The sequence below is a fragment of the Nelumbo lutea genome, chromosome 2 (genome assembly GCF_056320005.1).
Source record: "Nelumbo lutea isolate HS-2025 chromosome 2, American lotus-T2T, whole genome shotgun sequence".
NCBI classification, from domain to species: domain Eukaryota; kingdom Viridiplantae; phylum Streptophyta; class Magnoliopsida; order Proteales; family Nelumbonaceae; genus Nelumbo; species Nelumbo lutea.
The window spans coordinates 1,063,125-1,083,502 of record NC_142685.1 but is presented as its reverse complement, the minus strand read 5'-3'; the positions used below and the strand labels follow the sequence as shown (position 1 = coordinate 1,083,502).

At 39.1% G+C, this 20,378-nt stretch overlaps 1 protein-coding gene across 1 annotated transcript in view; it reads right to left on the bottom strand.

Annotated features, from left to right (window-relative positions):
• LOC148867997 (RING-finger, DEAD-like helicase, PHD and SNF2 domain-containing protein) overlaps positions 1–20,378 on the bottom strand; it is a 105,115-nt gene that overhangs the window by 39,301 nt on the left and 45,436 nt on the right. The window contains exons 11-14 of the mRNA XM_088973860.1: positions 17,620–17,786; positions 11,770–11,983; positions 11,475–11,681; positions 1,890–2,006 (exon numbers count right to left, since the gene is read on the bottom strand). Coding sequence (XP_088829986.1) covers positions 1,890–2,006; positions 11,475–11,681; positions 11,770–11,983; positions 17,620–17,786 — 705 coding nt within the window. The remainder of the gene's footprint in view (positions 1–1,889; positions 2,007–11,474; positions 11,682–11,769; positions 11,984–17,619; positions 17,787–20,378) is intronic.

Here is a 20,378-nt window from a genome sequence, read left to right as displayed (position 1 = left end):
AAGATCTAAGACCCTGTCTTGGCAACCTTTCTTAGTCTCCCCACTTCCCTTTTGTAGACCCATCTCTCCCACCAAAATTCCCGAACCGACGAACTACAACAGCCTGATCCCTCGCCAGAGGGTATGTAGGCATCCTCTCTGGGGGGTCCATCCAGCTCCTTCTCCCTCCCTCCCCCTCCTCCTTGTTTAGCTTGTTGTTCCTCTTGGATCTTCGGGGATGGACCTTCACAGTGTCGAATCCCACCTCACACACCTTTTTCTTTCAACCAAACGACAACCTATTACCAATCACGAGAAGGGAAATAGCACAAAGTTCAAAGAAATCAAAATAAATTAGGAACCCCACAAGAAACAAGAAGAAGAAACAAGAAATGGTCCTCTAGGATTTTTACATTGTTCCAATAAGAAAGACCATACCTGATAAAGTGGAGAAAGGTAGGCAAAACATCACAAATGGATTTCCAAGAACAAGCAAACATAGCTGTACTAGGAAGGTCTAAATGCTAGTTTTCAGAATCTCTTAATTTCTAAAGGGAATAACCAAAGATATTCCCAAGAACAAGCAAACTGAATTTTGATGGAAGATCTGTTGGAAATCTGGGACTGTCAGGTATAGGAGGAGCAACCAGAAATTCTGAAAGGAGGATATTGGATTTGTTATCAGGACCAATTCGCATTGGAAATTCACTAAAAGCTGAGTTATTGGCACTGCTACAAGGGTTGAAGCTAGCTAAGCAGCTAGGACTTAGGCATATTGAGGTAGAGGGGGACTCAAAGGTGATCATCTCTTGGGCTACAAACAATAGAATTACTCCGTGGAACTTCAAACATGTGATTAGGGAAGTGGAAAAGATTGCAAAGGAGGTAGAGGCTGAATTCAAATGGGTTAGAAGGAGCACAAATGGGCTAGCTGATTATCTTGTCAAACAAGGGGCACTGAGGCAACAATTGTTTTGGGCTGCGCTGTAAAGTGGGACAGAAATATATTAGTTTGGGAACATTATTCCCATCTACAAGCTGTAAAACTTTATTTTAAACCTATTTTAAATAACTCTCTTTTGCTGATAAAAAAAAAGATATTTACCTTGGCAAAGATGTATTTGTATCCCCAAGCTTTCCATATCCCAAGCAACTATCCTCTTTCCTACTACAAACAGTTTCAATCACTTGGCTCTCATAAGAAGTCCTTATGATTCCTTTCTCTTGATAACCATTTTAAGGGCTCCAAGATACTAGCATAAGCTCTTTTAGTGGCCTCCTCCAAATCAATTGTAAATTTGCAATTAGTCTTCTGAAGATTAATCATGACACATAAGCCTACAGATTCTTCCACATCATTTGGTCAATGCATGCAAATTATGGACTCTCACCATTCATGATCTTCACAAAAAATGACACTATAGTCTGCAAGTTGAAGGTAAGAGACCACCATATCCTCCCAACCCACACTGAAACCAATACTATCAGCTGTATTCACTAGCTTGCTTAACAAATCAGAAAGAGCAGTGAAAAGTAAAAACAAGAAAGGATGGCCTGTCTCAATTCTCTTCTAACTGGAAAAAAGTTAATAGAAGGACCCAATGACTAGGACATCTAAAGAGACACAACCCCTTGTCCAAGTGCTTTAGTTCTCTCAATAACCTGACTTTTATAATACAAATTCATAACGAATGATGGATTTTTTTCATTTAGTTAGTACAAATCTAATTTCTATATTACTAGAAAAAAAAAATATATATATATATATATATATATCAAGGGAAAGATTAACTAAATGAATGATTCCTAATAGAAATGTTTCTTTACAACTAAATGAGTTAATGAACTAAAACAACGTAACAGCTTTAATTAAAACAAGTGTAAAGAAAAAAAGTCTATGAAGATTATACCTCAAAAAGAAGTAGCTGCTTTGTAGCAGCTGACATACCCTCTCTTCCTAAGTGAGCTTTGGAATAATTCTTTATAACCCCAAGGACAATCTCCAATTCAGAAGGAGATCTTGAAACCTGTGATGTATTACCATATCAAAAAAAAATATCAAAATAGAAAATAGGGGGAAATGATTGATATTCAACTAAGCGTTCACTAATTGCCGATTAAATGATTAATTAAGAAAAATTAAACATTTCAACTCTAGAGTAAATTTCATAGCTGACTCCTTGTTTGGCTGCTGAAAGTGCATCCATCATCTAAGAATGTTTTCAACTAAATATCAATGAAGAGACTGTTACAGAATCTGGTATCAAATTTATCTGTTGAGAAATATTTCTGATAATTGAAAGCGTATTCTTCTGATTTTGCATGATTTAAGTATACTTGTAATTATCATTTGTCTGGGTGGACTTGTATATCTCTTTTGAATAGTATTTTGGGCTGAGAGACTGATAGATCAACTTCCTCACAAAACCATGCCTCCTCGCCTACCTTTAGCCATGGGTTGAATACAAGGGAATGTGGTCAGCTGTAAAGGGGTAGTTTGGTCATTTTGTTTTATGTAAAGAGTGTGGTGTAATGTTTTTTATATTCTGGTTTAAGTGTTGTGTCCCATACTTGATTAGGGGCATAACTTTCTTTGTGATTTTAATTAGAAACATATAAATAATATCTGGCCAACTAGAGAGAGAACAATTCTATCTAGTTCGAACCAGTCTTTCTCTCCTACTTCTTCCTCTCTTCTCTTCTTTTCTCTTCTCTTCTCTCTTTCTTCTCTGCTCCTTTTCTCTGTTATTCTAGGGCTGAAACCAGTACAAATCTGAACAGTAACATGGTATCAGAGCAACTGTAATCAGTTCAGATCTAACCAGAATTTTTGCAGAAGGGCTGAAAAAGGAGTGGTCGTTTTCTTCTAGAGGTTTTCATGCCTCCAGTTGGTGGTGCAGTGATCATTTCAGGTGGTTGGTAAAAAAACCCTAATTGATGGATTGAAGAGGGCTGTTTCAGGTGGTGTATGGACAGATTAGTGTCGAACTGATTTGTGTGGTTCAAATAGGTGGGTTGCATGGGTGTTACAGTGTGAAACAGGTATTGATTGGTAGTAGACCTAGTGGTATGTGTATGGGGTCTATCCGGGTGGTTTTGTGATCTTGAAACTGTAGGATAGCAGTGAATATTATTGCTGAAAACTGTGACAGAAGATGTTTTCAGCAATAACCACCCATTAGTGTGCAGTGTGGTGGCTAGCAAGCGAGGTGGTATCACATACTAGTGAGTGAAAAGTTTCTTTTTAATCATGGCAGCTATGGGAGACAGCAATGAACACAAATCTAGTGTTATGATTCCCCCTGATTACCTGAATGTGCAGATGTTTTCTATTAAACTGGATAGTGAGAATTATGTGCCTTGGGCTAAGTCTATAAATGTTTTTCTTAGGGCTAAGAAGAAGGTGAAGCATGTGAAAGAAGTTAATTCTCAGGGGTATAGTAAGTGGGAACAAGAAGGTGCACAGATTATGACATGGTTATAGAATAGCAATGGAACCCAGGATTAGTGTGAACTTTATGTTCTTAGATATAGCTAAGGAGATTTGGGACCATGCAAAAAAGCTTTACTCTGGGCAAAATAACACAACCAAAGTATACCAACTTTGCTAAGAGTATTTTAATCTACAGTAGCTGAGGAGTATTATGCTAGCATGAGAAATCTTCGGAATAAGTTGAATGTATATCATCCCCTTACATCTAATGTCAAAATTCAGCAACAACAAAGAGAACAACTTGATGTAATCAGAATTTTAGTAGGGTTGAAGTCTGAATATGAACTGGTGAGAGCACAGATACTGGGTGAATCTACCCTTCCCTCCAGTGTTTTAAAAGGCATGGGAGGCATATGCCTAGAGGTGCGGTGCTCCCAAAACACCTTGAGGCGTATGCCAGAGGCGCTGACACCTCTGAGGTGTACGCCTCTTTCACTTTTTCATGAAGCATGCTAGAGGCATACGCCTCATGCGCCTCATGCACACCTTATATAAAAAGATATGAAAAAAAAGAAAAAAGAAGAAAAGGAAAGGAAAAGAAAAGAAAGGGAAGGGAAAGAAAAAGAAAGAGAAGAAAAAAAGAGAAAAGGAAAGAGTGGATTACATATGTAACAAGCTGGGACAATATGACAAATACTCACCAACTTGAGGAATTTTAGAGTTGTCCATAAAGGGGTAGTTTGGTCATTTTGTTTTATGTTAAGAGTGTGCTGTAATGTCTTTTATATTCTGGTTTAAGTGTTGTGTCCCATACTTAATTAGGGGAATAACTATCTTTGTGATTTTAATTAGAAACCTATAAATAATATCTAGCCGACTAGAGAGAGTACGATTCTCTCTAGTTCGAACCGATCTTTCTCTCCTACTTCTCTGCTCTTCTCTTCTTTCTCTCTTCTCTCTTTCTTCTCTGCTCTTTTTCTCTATTATTCTAGGGCTGAAACCAGTACAGATCTAAACTGTAACGGAATGCATTATTCTTCTTTTTTTCAAAGAGATAACTAAGAATAATATATCAATTCACAAAAAAAGAATAAGAGAATAAGAGATTAAGAGATGTATACGGATGGATGTACAAGAATGCACAAAATATGAACAAGCGGCCCATTCCTAAACAAAATATTAAATGAGATAAGAACTAACACCCTACAAAAAGACCCTCCCCACCCTAGATTTGACTAAACTAGAGTTTTGTGGGATTTGGAGGCTGATCTGGGAATTCTCAACAAAATGGGGGAGCTGCCTGGGGATTCTCGAGGTGCTCCTTCCTTTGCCTTGGTGGTTGCTGCTGTCGCGAATCCTTTTCTTGCTGTTCTTGATCCATCGGCGGTGGATATTCCTTTGAAAGTACCTTCGATCAAATGGGGAGAACCGGCGGTGCTGTTCTCAGAAGAAGATATTGAGAGATCTCTCTCCCCTCTCCAATTTGCTTTGGTTGGAAAATGTTCATATGGTCGTCCTTCCCTAGCGGAGATCAGGGAATTTCTGGTAGGTACTTTTAGACTCCAAAAATCCATTGTGGTCACTACATTACATCCGAGACATGTGCTTCTCAGATTTGAAAGTGAGGAGTTAGGTTGGGAACCGTCAGTGGTTCCTCTTTGGATTTCTCTACCAATGTCGCCAATTAATTTGTACAATGACAAGTACCTGTGATCAATTGTGTAGGTAGCAGGAAGGGTGCTAAAAGTTGATCCGGCTACTACTCGTTTGACCAGAACAACCGCAGCTAGGGTTTGCATGGAGGTGGATCTGTTGAAAGAAAACCCTAGTCGTGTTTGGGTTGGGCTCGACAAGTAAGGTTTCTGGTAGAAATTTGTTTATGAGAACCTCCCCAAATATTGCACCTTCTGCTTCAAATATGGTCATGGTGAGGGGGGAATGCAAACTAAAACTGAAGAGAAATTCAAAATCTGAGGGAGAAGTCGCCAAGTCTAAACCTACTTCAGCTAAAATGCCTGGTAATCCTGAAGCACCCAGAAAAATACAAACTGTGAAGCAGGTTTACCAGGAGGTTCGAAGAACCCTAGCACCGGTACCAGAAGCTGTAGTGATAGAAAACACATATACAGAAGAGATCCAGGATCAGCAAACTGAAATTCCAGAACAGTTGACATTACCTGTAGAGGGGGTGCAGATGTCTTTTGCTTCTAAAGATGATATCATTTTGAAGCTTGTTCGGCCAGTCGATCTGGAGACGATTTCTTTCTCGTCTAGGAAACCTGACAGGATCTGGAGTCTGGAGGAGCTGCAACAATCCAAGTTGGAATTGGACGAGAGACTTTCTCGTAGGGGGTACAACACTGGCCTCAGTTCTGATGTCGAGCTGCTCGATAAAATTACTGAGAGAGCTCAAAATTCTTCTTGCGCCTTATCTAAGGATGAAATCGGGCTAGAAGTGGAAGTGACTTGGACACAGGTGGTTCGCAAGAAAAGGCCTCGAAAAAAATATGTTCAGAGTGAGAACAGACCAGTTACCAAATTGCAAATGATCCCTCTATCACTTATCTGAAAAAACTTTGTAAATTGCATAAGTTAGGGGTAGTAACAGTTTCTGAACCCATGATTGGGGATGATAGACTTCCCAGATTTCTAGGAGACTCAATATGACTAGTTTTATGGTGAATATCAATAGCAAAATTGTTATTTTTTGGAATAGTCTTTTCTCTGTACAGTTGATTGATGATTGTGATCAAATCCTAACGGTGAAAGTCACCACCACTACCAATGATAGTTTCATTCTTTCTGTGGTTTATGCCAAATGTGATCGGCTAGAAAGAATGTCTCTTTGGGACAGAATTCGGAACTTAGCCTCTAGTATTTATGAACCTTGGTTGTTAGCTAGAGATTTTAATGTGTTTACTTGTACAAAGGAGAAAGTGGGGGGAAGAAATCCTTATGTGTCTGCAATAGAGGATTTTGCGGATCTAATAAATGATGTAGGACTGGTTGATTTGGGTTTCTCTAGAAGCCGATTTACTTGGTGCAATAACAGAGAGGGCTTAGATTGTGTTTGGGCTCGTCTAGATCGAGTTCTGGTTAACTCAAGCTGGGCGCAATCCTTTCCTTTGAAGCCTGTGACTCATCTTAATCGCACCTGTTTAGACCACTACCCTCTAGTTTTTACTGTGGAGGAGAAAAGAGAGACAGGTCCTAAACCTTTCCGATTTCAGTAGATGTGGCTCTCTCATCACTCTTTTCAAACGATGGTCAGGGGCTGTTGAACTAAGGAGGTTTACGCCAACCCATTGATGAGTTTATTTCTCAAGCAATGGAGCTGGGAGGTCTTTGGGAATGTTCATCAAGCTATCAAGGAGGCAAAACACAGGGTCCAACAGGCTGAATTGAATCACTTACAGATGAACTCTGCAGCTAGCCTCACGGAGTTAAGGGAGGAGAGGAAGAAACTTCATGAAGTTCACGAACAGGAGGAAATTTTCTAGAGGTAGAAATCGAGAATTAAATGGTTGAAAGAGGGGGATAGAAACTCAAATTTTTTTCATATGTCTATTAAGCTGAACCGAATGCGGAGCAGAGTTAGCAAGATTAAAAATTCCATAGGTGATTGGATTTCTGACCCAGAGGAGTTAAAACAAGGTGTTGTAAATTTTTTTTGTAGTGTTCTCTTAGAGGAAGGAGCAGTTGGTGATGAGGAATTGTTGGATATCATTCTGTGTGTGGTTAATCAGGAAGACAATGCCAATCTTTTGGTCGTACCTTCTGAGACAAAAATTAAAGAGGTGGTCCATGCCATGGACAAAGACAATGCACCAGGGCCGAATGGTTTACAGGACATTTTTTTGTCTCGTGCTGGGACATTTTTGGAGCAGATGTGGTAGGGGTTGTCCAGCTCTTTTTTAATGGTGGCCAGCTTCCAGTGAGTTACACTTCCTCCTTTATTTCTTTGATACCAAAATGCAAGGTCCCTGAGAGTTTCACAAGTTTTTGTCCCATCAACTTAGGTAATTTCTACTACAAACTTATTGCAAAGATCTTTACAAAAAGACTGACGGGTATTTTACCTTAAGTTAATTTCACTAGAGCAAGGTGCTTTTATTCAGGGGTGAAACATCATGGATAATGTAGCTTTGGTACAGGAGTGATAACTGATATTCATAGAAAGGTTGTGGGGGGGAAATGTTGTGCTGAAACTGGATATGGCCAAAGCTTACGATCAGCTGAATTGGGACTTCCTCTTCAAAGTCCTAAGACGGTTCGGTTTTAGTGAACATTGGATTGATTTGATTAGAAAAATGGTTGTGAATTGTTGGTTTTCAGTTCTTTGGAATGGAGGAGTCACAGGATTTTTTCAGTCCACCAGAGGCTTGCGGCAAGGGGATCCCCTTTCGCCATATTTGTTTATCATTGTAGAGGAGGTACTAAGCAGAGTCCAAGCTAGGCGTACAGTATCCTGCAAATGCTTATGTGACTCACAGGGGCTGCCCTCCTATCACCTACAGCCTCTATGTTGATGACACCATTATCTTCACAAGAGGGTCCAAGCAGGTGTTAGAGAAAGTGATGTCAATAATCCGAAGGTACGAGCAATGTTCGGGTCAATTGGTGAACAAGGCGAAGAGTTGTTGTTTCACTTCAACAAAAGCCTCTCGCAGCGGAATCCAAATCATAACATCAGTCACGGGCTACGTGCATAAGTTTCTCCCCTTCACCTACCTTGGGATCCCCATTGGTAAGGGCCGAGTGAAAGCATAAGCATTTGAGATTGTGCAGAAAGTAGCAGCAAAAATTTCGGGTTGGAAAGGGAAAATGATTTCATCGGGAGGTAAGTTGGTCATAATTAGACATGTGTTAAGCAGTATTCCAATATATTTGATGTCGGTAGTTGCAACTCCCAAGAAGGTTATCAAACGCCTAGATCAGCTGATGAAAGGATTCCTTTGGTCTAATTTGGAGACAGGTAGTCATCACCATTGGATAGCTTGGAGGAAAATTGTGAGACCTTTTTCTGAAGGTGGACTACACATTAAAATCATATCTGATGTCCAAAAAGCACTCAGGTTGAAAGCTTTGTGGCGAGTGTTGTTCCAAAATTCGTTGTGGGCAGAAATTTTCAAAGCCAAGGTGTTGAAGGTTGGTCATTTCTATACAGCCATCCCTCCGTGCTATACTTCTCGTACCTGGAAGGTGAACATTGAACTAAGGGGTGATTTAGTCCTTCTCTCGAGGTGGTTAGTGGGAAGGGGCGAAATCAGCTTCTAGTTGGATAATTGGACCATGGATGTCCTTTAATTGAGAAAGCCATTCAGCTAGATGGTCTTAATTTGCAGTTGAGAGTTTGTGATGTTGTTGATGAGGCAGGAATTTGGAGTCTAGATCAGGTTAGGGGGTTTCTTGAGGATGAGGCTCCCCGACAGATTCAGAGGTCAGGTGTGAAGCTTTTTAACAGCCAAGACAATAGTTTGGCTTCCTTAAACGAAAGGAGAGTTCTCTGTTAAAACGGCTTGGTCCTTTTATAGGGATGCTCATCCTACGGTAGATTGGTACAAGAAAGTTTGGAATGCTCTAGTGCCCACCAAGATAAGCCTCTTTTTCTGGAAACTTATGGTGGGGAAGGTAGGGGTGGACTATAATATAAAGGAGTTGGGGATCCCTTTTGTATCCAGATGTATCTGCTGCCGTGATCACTCAGAAGAGAATGTTAATCATTTTCTAGTGCATGGCTATCTACCTCGAAAAGTTTGGCTTTTCTTTAGCAGATTGTTTGGGCTTCCCTTCAAGGGTAATGAGAGTATTAAGGAACTCCTCTCCTCAAGAAAAAAACAATGGATTGTTACAATAGGGTTGATTGCTTGTTTTGCAGTCTAGGAAATCTGGAAGGAAAGAAACAGGCGCAAAATGGAAAATAAATTCAGATGCTCTAATATGGTGATTTGGTTAATTGTGCGATGGATTCATGAGGTATCCTCTCCTCTACATCTCACCCATAGACTCAACAACTCTCTTTATAGGGTTTGGGGTTGCGAATTCACCCAATTAAGAATAGGTACATCAAGGTGGTGCATTTATTACCAGTTCTGGAGGGTTACTTCAGGTTGAATGTTGATGGTGCTTCTAGAGGAAATCCTGGCCCATGTGGTGGAGGGGGTATCATCAGAGATGGAAGAAATGGTTTCATTAGTGCTTTCTCTAACACCTATGGTTCAGACTCCAATTTAGTCGCAAAGACTATGGCTTTGCTAGATGGCTTACACCTAGCGGTTGCTCTTAATCTACAGAAGATAATGGTGGAATCAGATTCCAAACTTCTGATTGATATTCTCAATGGTACTTGTACAGCCCCTTGGAAACTTTGGTTTTGGTTGTCTCAGGTTCAGGAGCTTAGGAATGGATTGAAATTCTTTTGTGTCCATATTTACAAGGAGGCTAACCAACTGACAGATGCTCTTGCGAAGCTTGAATGCTTAGAGTCTCAGAAAACTGTTTATGATTGCATAGATACACTTCCTTCCCACGTACAACACTTGATTACAGCAGATGGTTTAGGTCTTCCTTTTTTGAGAATTCATTGATTTTAGGTTGCCTGGGCGCTTAATGTTTATATGAGCCAAGCTCCCTTTGTATAGAGTGAGGGGTAAGGTTTCACGTCCCCCCCTCCACATTTTTCTTCATATTAATAAAATTTCGGTGGCCACCCCTCCACTGGGAGTAAATTTTGGGGCTCAAAAAAAAAAACTAATCTAAGCTCTTCCAATTGTTAATTCTCTCATTTCATTCAAAAGATATGCTACTCTCCAGGGTCCACTACCTAGTACCAACTCTTCGGCTCCATCTGATTGCATTGGCTGAATCACCTTCGATAGCTAAAAAGGGTAATCTAAGATGTCTTGCAATGTGGGTTCCCACTAGGACAGTTCTCACTTCAGCTTCCGTAGAACCTATGTCACCAATGGTAGGAAGGTTGAGAATTCTATCCTTAGAGCTTCAAAATTCTTCCCATATGCTGATATGCACCACATTTCTTTCTTCCTGCATTATTCCCCACCCTCCTGGTAAATAGTACAATTAATAAACTAATAACCACATAAATTTATTTTTTTGATTGGTATAGCCATAGAAAACAATTGCCTCTTATGATTGCAGAAATGGCAACCATCACGACTAAAAATGTTTTCAGATCCTTCGCTTCACAACCTCATTCCTCACAGGCATTTTTAGTCAAGTCCTGGCAATTCAGGAATAGGAAGTCTACTTAGAACTATGAGACAACTCTAGTTCACTTTTTGGGCCCTATAGAGGATTCCAAGGTTTTGGTGGGTTGACTGAATTGAAGAATGATAAACAAGGAACACTACAACACCAGTAAACATTGAGGGAAGTTAAACATCTACCAATGGAACCAGTTACTAAATTTATTTGGGTAAACAGATCAGCAAATGGCATTGTCAATTCTTTAGCAGAGGAAGGGTTAAACAGGGAAGATCTATTTTACGGGTAACCAATTAATGTTGTTTATAAAAGAATATGCAAGAGATTAAGTAGTAGGGACTAGCCTAATATGAGGGGCAATAGCCATTTTACATAGCATTCTTCTACTTTTTTTTATCAATGGAAAAGTGATTTTATTAGAATATTTGGAATGACGTAGCAGTCTTTTACTATTCATAATCAATAAAGCTTACAATATTACCAAAAAAATATTGTCCAAAAGCTAACCCAAGCTTGTAAAATAAAACTGAAATGAATAAAAGATGGGAATTTTATTGAACTTATTTGAACCATTCACAAGAAACACAACAGAATAGATTATCAGAGTCATCCAATCAGGTTTACTTCTTGGTGTACTTCATCTCTGTAAAAGGATCCACTGAATGGTGAGACTCAATCCACCAAGTAACGGGTATCAGAACGCTAAATTTACACCATTGGGAAACTGCTCATAACCAACCAAGTGGTACTTCAGATTTCATCACTAAATGCTTAAACAATTTGATGAAGTAATATCTATAGTTCAAAGTACCATTTGACTGTAAGGGCAGGAACTTACTACTACTTTTGCCCTGACATCCCTCTTCCTTTTATCCTCTTCATTTCCAACATTGGATGAAGCTGAACCTTTATCCGGACGTGACAAAGACATATAGAATTGGTTCCGTGCAGAAATTTTCTTTTGCAAATCTACTGCTTCCTCAGCAGATGCAATCATGCCTCCATCATCTCCCCTTGTAAGACGAAATAACCTTGCCTCATATACCTGAAGAAAGAACGATGGGAACATGAAGAGAATATTCAAGCATCACTTATAACAGTCAAACATCAAGATTAAGAACAAATTAGTTGACCTGAAATAACTCATCCAGTTCACAGAGAACACATAGAGGACCATCACCATTGACACATTTTGGGCAGTATCGTACTCGTTCTATATCCTCATCTCTTGGTCTTTCCATTGTCTGGTCAACTTCTAAAAGTCGTTCAAGTACTGCTTGCCTAGAAGTTTCCAAGGAGTCCAGGCCACCCTGGATTAGATACTTTAATCCATCTATGCTTCGAAACCTGCATTGAGAATCAAATGCAAAAATAAACACAACTACAAGCAAAACTAAGTTGCATTTAAAAGAAATCATGAATCACTACCTATGATGCCCAGAAATGGATATGGGCACAGACACGGACATAGACACTAATGTTGGAAACAGGAATCCAACTCTCCATTTCCTAAAATTCTGAACACGGATACGAGTATGGTTATCCCATGTAATATGCTTCTATCATATGTTTCTATCTAATTTTTGAAGCTAAATGTCATGTCTCAAGACTTATGTCATGCCACATTTAATTAAATTTCTGACACATGCAAATATTATTGTAGTATAGTTTGTTAAAATATACCACTTTACATATTTTAAGTCTTAATGCCACAGAATACATCTAGAAGTATCCATGCAGTATCTGATATCATATCCAATACTTATGACACTGGTATGCTAGGCATGTAACATATCTGGGTATCATAGATTACTAACTGGATGGAAATAGAAATAACAGTTATAGCCACAGACATGGCTATACAGCTAAGAATTTCAAATCACTGATTCTAGAGCACAATTTAAAGACTATAGTGCAAGCCCCCAAAGTCCACGGTACTTTGGTAGGCGAGAAGCCCTTACAGTGGTATCGTTGCAGGCTTGCAGCAAGGCAAGCAGCCCTAAAAACCAATGCCTCCCCCCATCCACACCCAAAAGAAAATGGATAACACAAGAAAAAAAAAAAAGAGTTAACTCCTCATTTTCTGCATTCCATTTTTATTTGAGATGCCTCAAACAAATACTGAAAAGGGAGGGGTTGCCTTGACTCCAAGCCAAAGTTCATCAAAAGTTCAAAACAATCAAAAAATAAATAAAGTATGAAAAGAAAATATTGATAAAAATATATAGAGAGATTAAGAAACAATACCAAATAAAGAGCCCATCTGTCCAATCTTGAGAAGAAATTTTCTGAATAGCTAACACAGGCATATATCAGCGAATCTGGTCTATGTCCCCTAAAAAAGAAATTATTAAAATTTAGGAATTGGAATGAGATGTTCAAGTTTTTTTCTTCCAAAATGATGCTCTTTATCCTATGATATATCGATCACGTGCTCTGGATCTTAGAAATGTAGGACCAATAACATGTTTACTACTGTCAGACAAAACTGTCGGAGACATAAAATTGTCCCTTTTAGTCCTTTAAGAGCTTATTTATATACTCCCAAAGGTACAAAGAGATGATTTTACGAATATTATATTTTACAATGCACTGTATTTGCTATTTTCTATTATTTGTAACTTGTAAGACACATAAGTGTGTTTGGTTATTACTGTTCACAATGGAGCCATAATAATTTGTATTTTGCATTTTTTCAGAAGATGGGTCCTTTATAATTCTTGTAACCATAAAACTTACTTAGTGAGCGTGATAGTGACATTGTTAGGCCAGCAAAAAATAGTATAATACCACTTGCATCTTAATTGAGCTTGAGCAATCACAAGCAACTGGCTTGATTATTTTCTGTTATATGGCAATTATTTCTTTCTTTCCTTATTGGCACTCAAACCATGTGATTAAGTTTCTTTCGTATTACAGAATAATGTTATTCTGAAGGAATTTGTCAGATGGATGATTGTTGCAATCTATTGGCAATGATTTGGCTTCAAATAGGTTAATATTTCCATCCAATCATACTAGATGCCAACAAAATTCTATAGTTATCTTGCAATATTGTTAGTGTCAAGTATGTAGGGGTATTTCTGTCTTTATACTTATGTTGAGGTTGCTGATCTGTAATATTATATTAGAACTAGTGTCCCTCATTTAAGTAAGGCACATGTGACTTTTCCATTATGTTAGTAATATAAAACATGTCCGGCCAAACGGGAGAGGTAATTTTTCTCTCACATTTCTTCTCTCCTTTCCTCCCCTTTTCCCTCTCTTTCTTTCTTCTTTCTTCTTCTCTCTTCTTGGCTGTAATCAGACCAACAGAACACAAGGGCAGGCCGAATCATAATATGGTATCAGAGCACAACTAAGCAACTCGGATCTGCCCAGATTTCTGTTTTCTACGCACTCAGTCTAGGAAGTATGTTTCAGATCGTATGGTTGGATTTCAGACTGTGGTGTGCTAGGGTTTATGCTGTTTTTTAGTGTGATTCGAAGGGGGAGTGGTCCTCATATAGTGTGGTGAGATTTCAGGTAGTCGTGGGGTAGGGTTTGTGGTGTAACGAGTGCAATCTTCAGCAATAACAAGTGCTGAAACCAGTGTGATCAATGTGATCAAGTAATGTGCAGTGTGCCGAATTCAGTAATAACAAAATTCAACAATGGGAGATAGCAGTGGTAGCAAATCTAATGTCATGATACCTACTGATACCTGAATGTTAAAATGACCTCCATTAAACTGAATGGAGAGAATTATGTACCTTGGGCTAAATCTGTAGAAGTTTTTCTAAAGGCAAAGAAGACAGTGAAACACATAAGGGAGGAGAAACCCTCCACTAATTCTCATGAGTATGATGACTGGGAACAAGAGGATGCACAGATTATCACGTGGTTATGGAACAGTATGGAACCCAAGATTAGTATAAATTTCATGTTTCTTGACACTGCCAAAGTTGTATTCTGGCCAACACAATACAACCAGAGTATATCAGCTGTATCAGGAATACTTTAATCTGTAACAGGGCAGTCAGAGTCTTGAGGAGTACTATGCTAGTATGAGAGACATTCGTAATGAGTTGAATGTTTATCACCCCTTCACTTCTGATGTCAAAATTCAGCAACAACAGAGAGAACAACTTGATGTGACTCGATTTTTGGTGTGGCTGTTGGGACTCGATTTTTCGTTCCGATAATGGCCGTGAATATTTCTCTTCAACATTTCAAGAATACTTAGACCAACATGACATTATACATCAGACCTCATGTACCTACACCCCACAACAAAATGGAGTGGCTGAGAGAAAGAATCGTCATCTTTTGGAAACAGCTCGGTACCCCATGCATCACATGAATGTTCCCAAACCCTTTTGGAGTGACACGGTGCTTACTTATTGCTTCTTGATTAATCGCATGTGCACGTCTATCCTTGATGGTCATTCCCCATTCACTAGCTTGTTTCCCACCTTGTCTTCGTTTCCTCTTTCTCCTCAGGTTTTTGGGTGTGTCTGCTTCGTCCATAATCTAGGCCCCAGGAAGGACAAGTTAGATGCACGATCCATTAAGTGCATCTTCCTTGGCAATTCCCATAAGATTCTGTTGCAGATTTCGTTCCCCTTGTTCTAGCTGTGACCATGTCTTTGCCTCCAGTGCCACCACCTATTGAATGGCCACCTATCCGTCAAGTGTAAACACATCGCCCACATGTACCGGCTGCTACTCCTCCAGCTCCATCAACGTCGACAGATCCGGCAGTTGTCTCCACACCAGCCCCAAACCCAGTATCTGATCTTGATCTTCACATTGCCTTGTGGAAGGGTAAATGCACTTGTACCCTTCATCCTATTTCTAATTATGTTTCACTCACTCACCTTTTTGCTTCCCATCGTCAGTTTATCTCTTTGTTATCCTCAGTCGTTATCCCTAAAGATGTCCAGGAAGCCCTTGCCTCTCCAGGATGGTGTCGTGCAATGGAAGAAAAACTCTCATCTCTAACTCATAACCATACTTGGGACCTCACCACTCTTCCTCCTGGGAAGCAGGCTGTCGGTTGTAAGTGGGTTTATACAGTTAAGTATTTACCTGATGGTAGTGTAGAGTGCCTGAAAGCTAAATTGGTTGCAAAAGGGTACTCCCAAACCTATGGTATTGACTACACAGAGACCTCCCCAATTGCTAAGATAGGTTTGGTTTGTGTTGTGGTCTCTCTTACTGCTATATATGATTGGCCCCTCTATCAGCTTGATATCAAGAATGCTTTCTTGCATGGTGATTTGCTCGAGGAGGTCTATATGGAGCAACCACCTGGGTTTGTTGCTCAGGGGGAGGATGGTAAGGTATGCAGACTAAAGAAGGCTACTTATGGGCTTAAACAATCTCCTCGAGCATGGTTTGGTAGGTTTAGTGAGGTGGTAAAGAAGTTTGGCATGAAACAGTGCCAAGTTGATCATTCAGTCTTCAGTCATGACTCTCGGGTAGGAAAAATCCTATTAGTGGTGTATGTAGATGATATTGTTATTACCGGGGATGATAAAATGGGCATTGACAGGTTGAAGACTTTTCTACAATAACATTTTCAAACAAAGGACTTTGGTAAATTGAAATATTTCTTGGGGATAGAAGTAGCAAGGTCTAAGCATGGTATTAATTTGTGTCAGATGAAATATGTGCTTGATTTGCTGGAGGAAACAGGTTTGTTAGGTGCTAAACCGGCTGAAATACCCATGGAAACAAATATTAAGCTGAACAGTGATATGGGTGAAGTGTTTGAAGACCCTGGCAGATACCGGCGACTTGTAGGTAAACTGAACTACCTAACCATTACTCGGCCAAATATTTCATTTGCGGTTAGTGTGGTAAGGTAGTTCATGCAGAAACCTCTGGTTCCTCATTGGGATGTGGTTTTAAGAATTGTGAGGTATTTAAAAGGGGCTCCTGGTCATGGTTTGATATACAAAAGTGGTGGAAAGCTTGAAATAGAAAGATATATTGATGCTGACTAGGCCGGTTCTATGTCTGATAGGAGGTCTACCACAGGCTATGGCACTTTTCTTGGGGGTAATCTAGTGACATGGAAAAATAAGAAGCAGACAGTCGTGGCAAGAAGCAGTGCAGAGGCAGAATATAGAGATATGGCACATACTACTCGTGAATTAGTGTGGCTAAGGAACCTTCTACAGGAGATAGGATACAATGTTAACACTCCAATGAAGCTCTACTGCGACAATCAGGTTGCAATTCATATTTCTTCTAATCCATTGTTTCATGAAAGAACCAAGCACATAGAGGTTGATTGTCACTTTGTGAGAGAGAAGGTGCTGAATGGAGTGATAGACACTACATATGTTAACACAAGGAACCAGTGGGCAGACTTATTTACTAAAGGGTAGAGTCAGGGAAGAGTGGACTACACATGTAACAAGCTGGGATTATATGATATATACTCACCAGCTTGAAGGGGAGTGTTAGTGTCGAGTATGTAGGGGTATTTCTGTCTTTATACTTATGTTGAGGTTGTTGATCTAAATATTATATTAGAACTAGTGTCCCTCACTTAAGTAAGGGCATATGTGTCTTTCCATTATGTTAGTAATATAAAACATGCCTGGCCGAATGGGAGAGGTAATTTTTCTCTCATTCGAACCAAACTTTTCTTCTCTCCTTTCCTCCTCTTTTCTCTCTCTCTCTTTGTTTCTTCTTTCTTCTTCTCTCTTCTTGGTTGTTATCAGACTAACAGAACTCAAGGGCAGGTCGAATCATAATAAATATATTACGTTTTTGCAAAAGCATAGAATATATATAAGTGTAATGAGAATTATGAGATTATCGATTATTCCATAACCATTCAGTAAATGAAGTACTAATGCACATGATATACAGCATACTTTCCTCAGTCAGTTAAATAAAACTTAGTTCTTTCCAAAAGAAACAGAAAGAATACATGATCATATTCATGAAAATAAGTACAATGTAATATGAAAAGAATTGGAACTAACCTTGAGGCTAATCTTGATGCCTTGGAACTGTTTAAAGTCCCAGAGACAGCCTCTCTTATCTTTCTAATCAACTCATTTGAGGAATCCTTGTTCTGCTCAATGTAATGAAGGGCTTCTAACCACCACAGGTCTTGTTGTTTTTTTCTATCACTGAGTGCCTCACAGACCTTCAAAAACATGAAAGAATTGTAGACATCAACTGAAAATGTCAAGAACTAAACCTATACAGGATTACAATATAAGATAATAGATAATAAAACTAAATTACTTTAGCATTTAAAATAAGCTTTTGACACAAGAAGCTTTGACTTTTTTTTTTTTTTTTGCTTTTTACCCCGAATACAAATTCTTACCAAATATTCATCTTGAGCAAGTAAATCAGCAAAAGCATGTACTGATCTTTGTATGCAACTGAACGAAGAAGCATTGCCTATTGAAAGTTGAAAATAGAATTTCATTTAATTACTTGTAGTTATACAGATACAATTTCCATGGCGCCCTTCAGATGGCAATTGGAATCAAGTACAATTTCACTCTAAAAATCCCTATAGTAAGGAATTCTAAATATAATCCCCAATTCCCTCAAGGGAACGAGTATTAGATTGGAAATGGCTCGAGAGTCAGCTTCTCATTTCACCTATGGTGTGGAAATAATCCCCTGAAGACAGGTTTCCCCTCCCTCTTCTTGATTGCACACTCTTGACAGCACCACATTTTAGACCCCATTTTCAGGAGGTCCCTAACAATTAGGAAATTGGACCTCTCATGGAGCTTTTGCAAAGACTCAAAAGGTTCAAACCAAAACCTGACCAATACAGAACATAATGGGCCTGGGGTACTGTAGGTCAGTTATCAGTCAGATCATTTTCCATCAAGTTGAACCCTCCAGCAGCTGCCCCTTTTCCTATCTCATCATCCGGTAGCCCTCCACCCCTTCTAAAATCTTTTCCCTGGCTTGGACTGCCACCCAGAAAACTGTCTCGTCATTGATAGGCTCTTGTTGAGAGACACGGTGATTGAATATACCAGCTGTGTTTTGCGCCAGGATATTGCTGAATCCCATAGCCACCTTTTCATTCACTTTAAGGTCTCAGATGTGTTTTGGGTGGTGGCTCTTGATATGTTTTTTTTTTTCACTTTCCAGAGACTTTAGAATCAATTTCCAGAGGTGTTATGTGGCTTCTATTTCCTTTAGCAATTGTCTAGATGATCCAAGGCGAGAAGAACGCTTGCATCTTTTAGAACAAAAGTTGCAGCACCAACTTATTTAGTGGCAATAATGCTGTTGTACATAACCCACTGCACAGATCCTCAGTGTACATGGGCTCCTGTACTTTTTTAGAACTAATACAATTATTACTTCTCTCAAAAAGGTAAGTCCTGTAGTAAGACTGGTCCACACAAACATATAAATAAAAATAATATGAAGACCAGGGGTACGTGTGCTACTCGGATCATTTAGTAAAGGACTTTAAATGAAGAAAGAAAATTTCCACATCACAATATGGTTGAATGCCCAAATGGACCCCACATGTTCCTCCCACTGCCCTATACTCAAGGGGAAAGCTTCAGCTCAAAACCCTTGGCCACATGGCCAAAATAAGCAATTATTTTAAGGCATTTTAAAAGAAAATCCTGAAATATTGGGCTATTATACATAGCCAACCTAGAGGGTCCTCAACCAGATGGATGGTTCAGATCAGAGAGAAATGACTACACATGGCAAAAAAATGTTGGCCCATCCAATGAGTCTCCCTTTTCAGTGAAGAACAAAGAATTTTTTATGAGTAAAATAAACTTATATTAATTTAGAAAATATAGGCAGTACAAGAAACCCTTAGGCATGAGGTGCTGCCTCTCCCAAAAAACAGTAAAATTACATATTACAATTAAGCTGTTGAGCCCAGTACAACTGATTTCTGTTCACCCCTTGCTTATTTAAAGCATCTTCCATTACATTCACCAATCTCCTCACCCACTGTATCCTCAAATTCATATTTCAAGAAAACCATTTTAATCTCTTTACCTCATTACTAAAAACCCATATTACAGACTCTGGTTCATTCAGCCAACCTACCACCAACTCTGAATCCCCTTCAATCTCCACGTTTGCCAAATTCAATTCATTTGCAATTTGTACCCCTTGAAGTACAGCAAGCAATTTGTCCCTAGTGGAGTCACCCACTCCCACTAGACCCGAAAACAAAGCAATAATGTCCTTTATCTCTTCTCACCCCTCCTATTGCAGAGGATCCTGGGTTGCCTTGACTACTTCCATAAAAATTTAGCTTCGCATAACCATATACAAGAAAATTTACAAGCCATATACAAGAAAGTGAAGATTAAGAAAATATATACCAAACACAAAGATCAAAGACCCCAACCAAAAGCTAAGATCCTTTACTCTCTCACCACCATATACAAGATATAGACAATAATGCCAAATAATAAGCAAGCCATAACCCAAAAAACAACTTGCCACCAGACAATGCAATTCCTAATACAGCATAAGTCATGCTCTTCCACACGCATACCCACCATAATGATAATTCAGATCAGACATCAAATTCCTCCACATGGTAAAAATAGGTCAACCAATCTAGCAAGTCTCCCTTTTTCATGGGAGAACAAAGTTTACAAGCCATATACAAGAAGTTAAGATAAAGAAAATATATACAAAAAAACAAAGACCAAGGACCCCAACCAAAAACTTAAGAGCCTTTACTCTCACTTGCCACCATATACAAGATATAGACAGT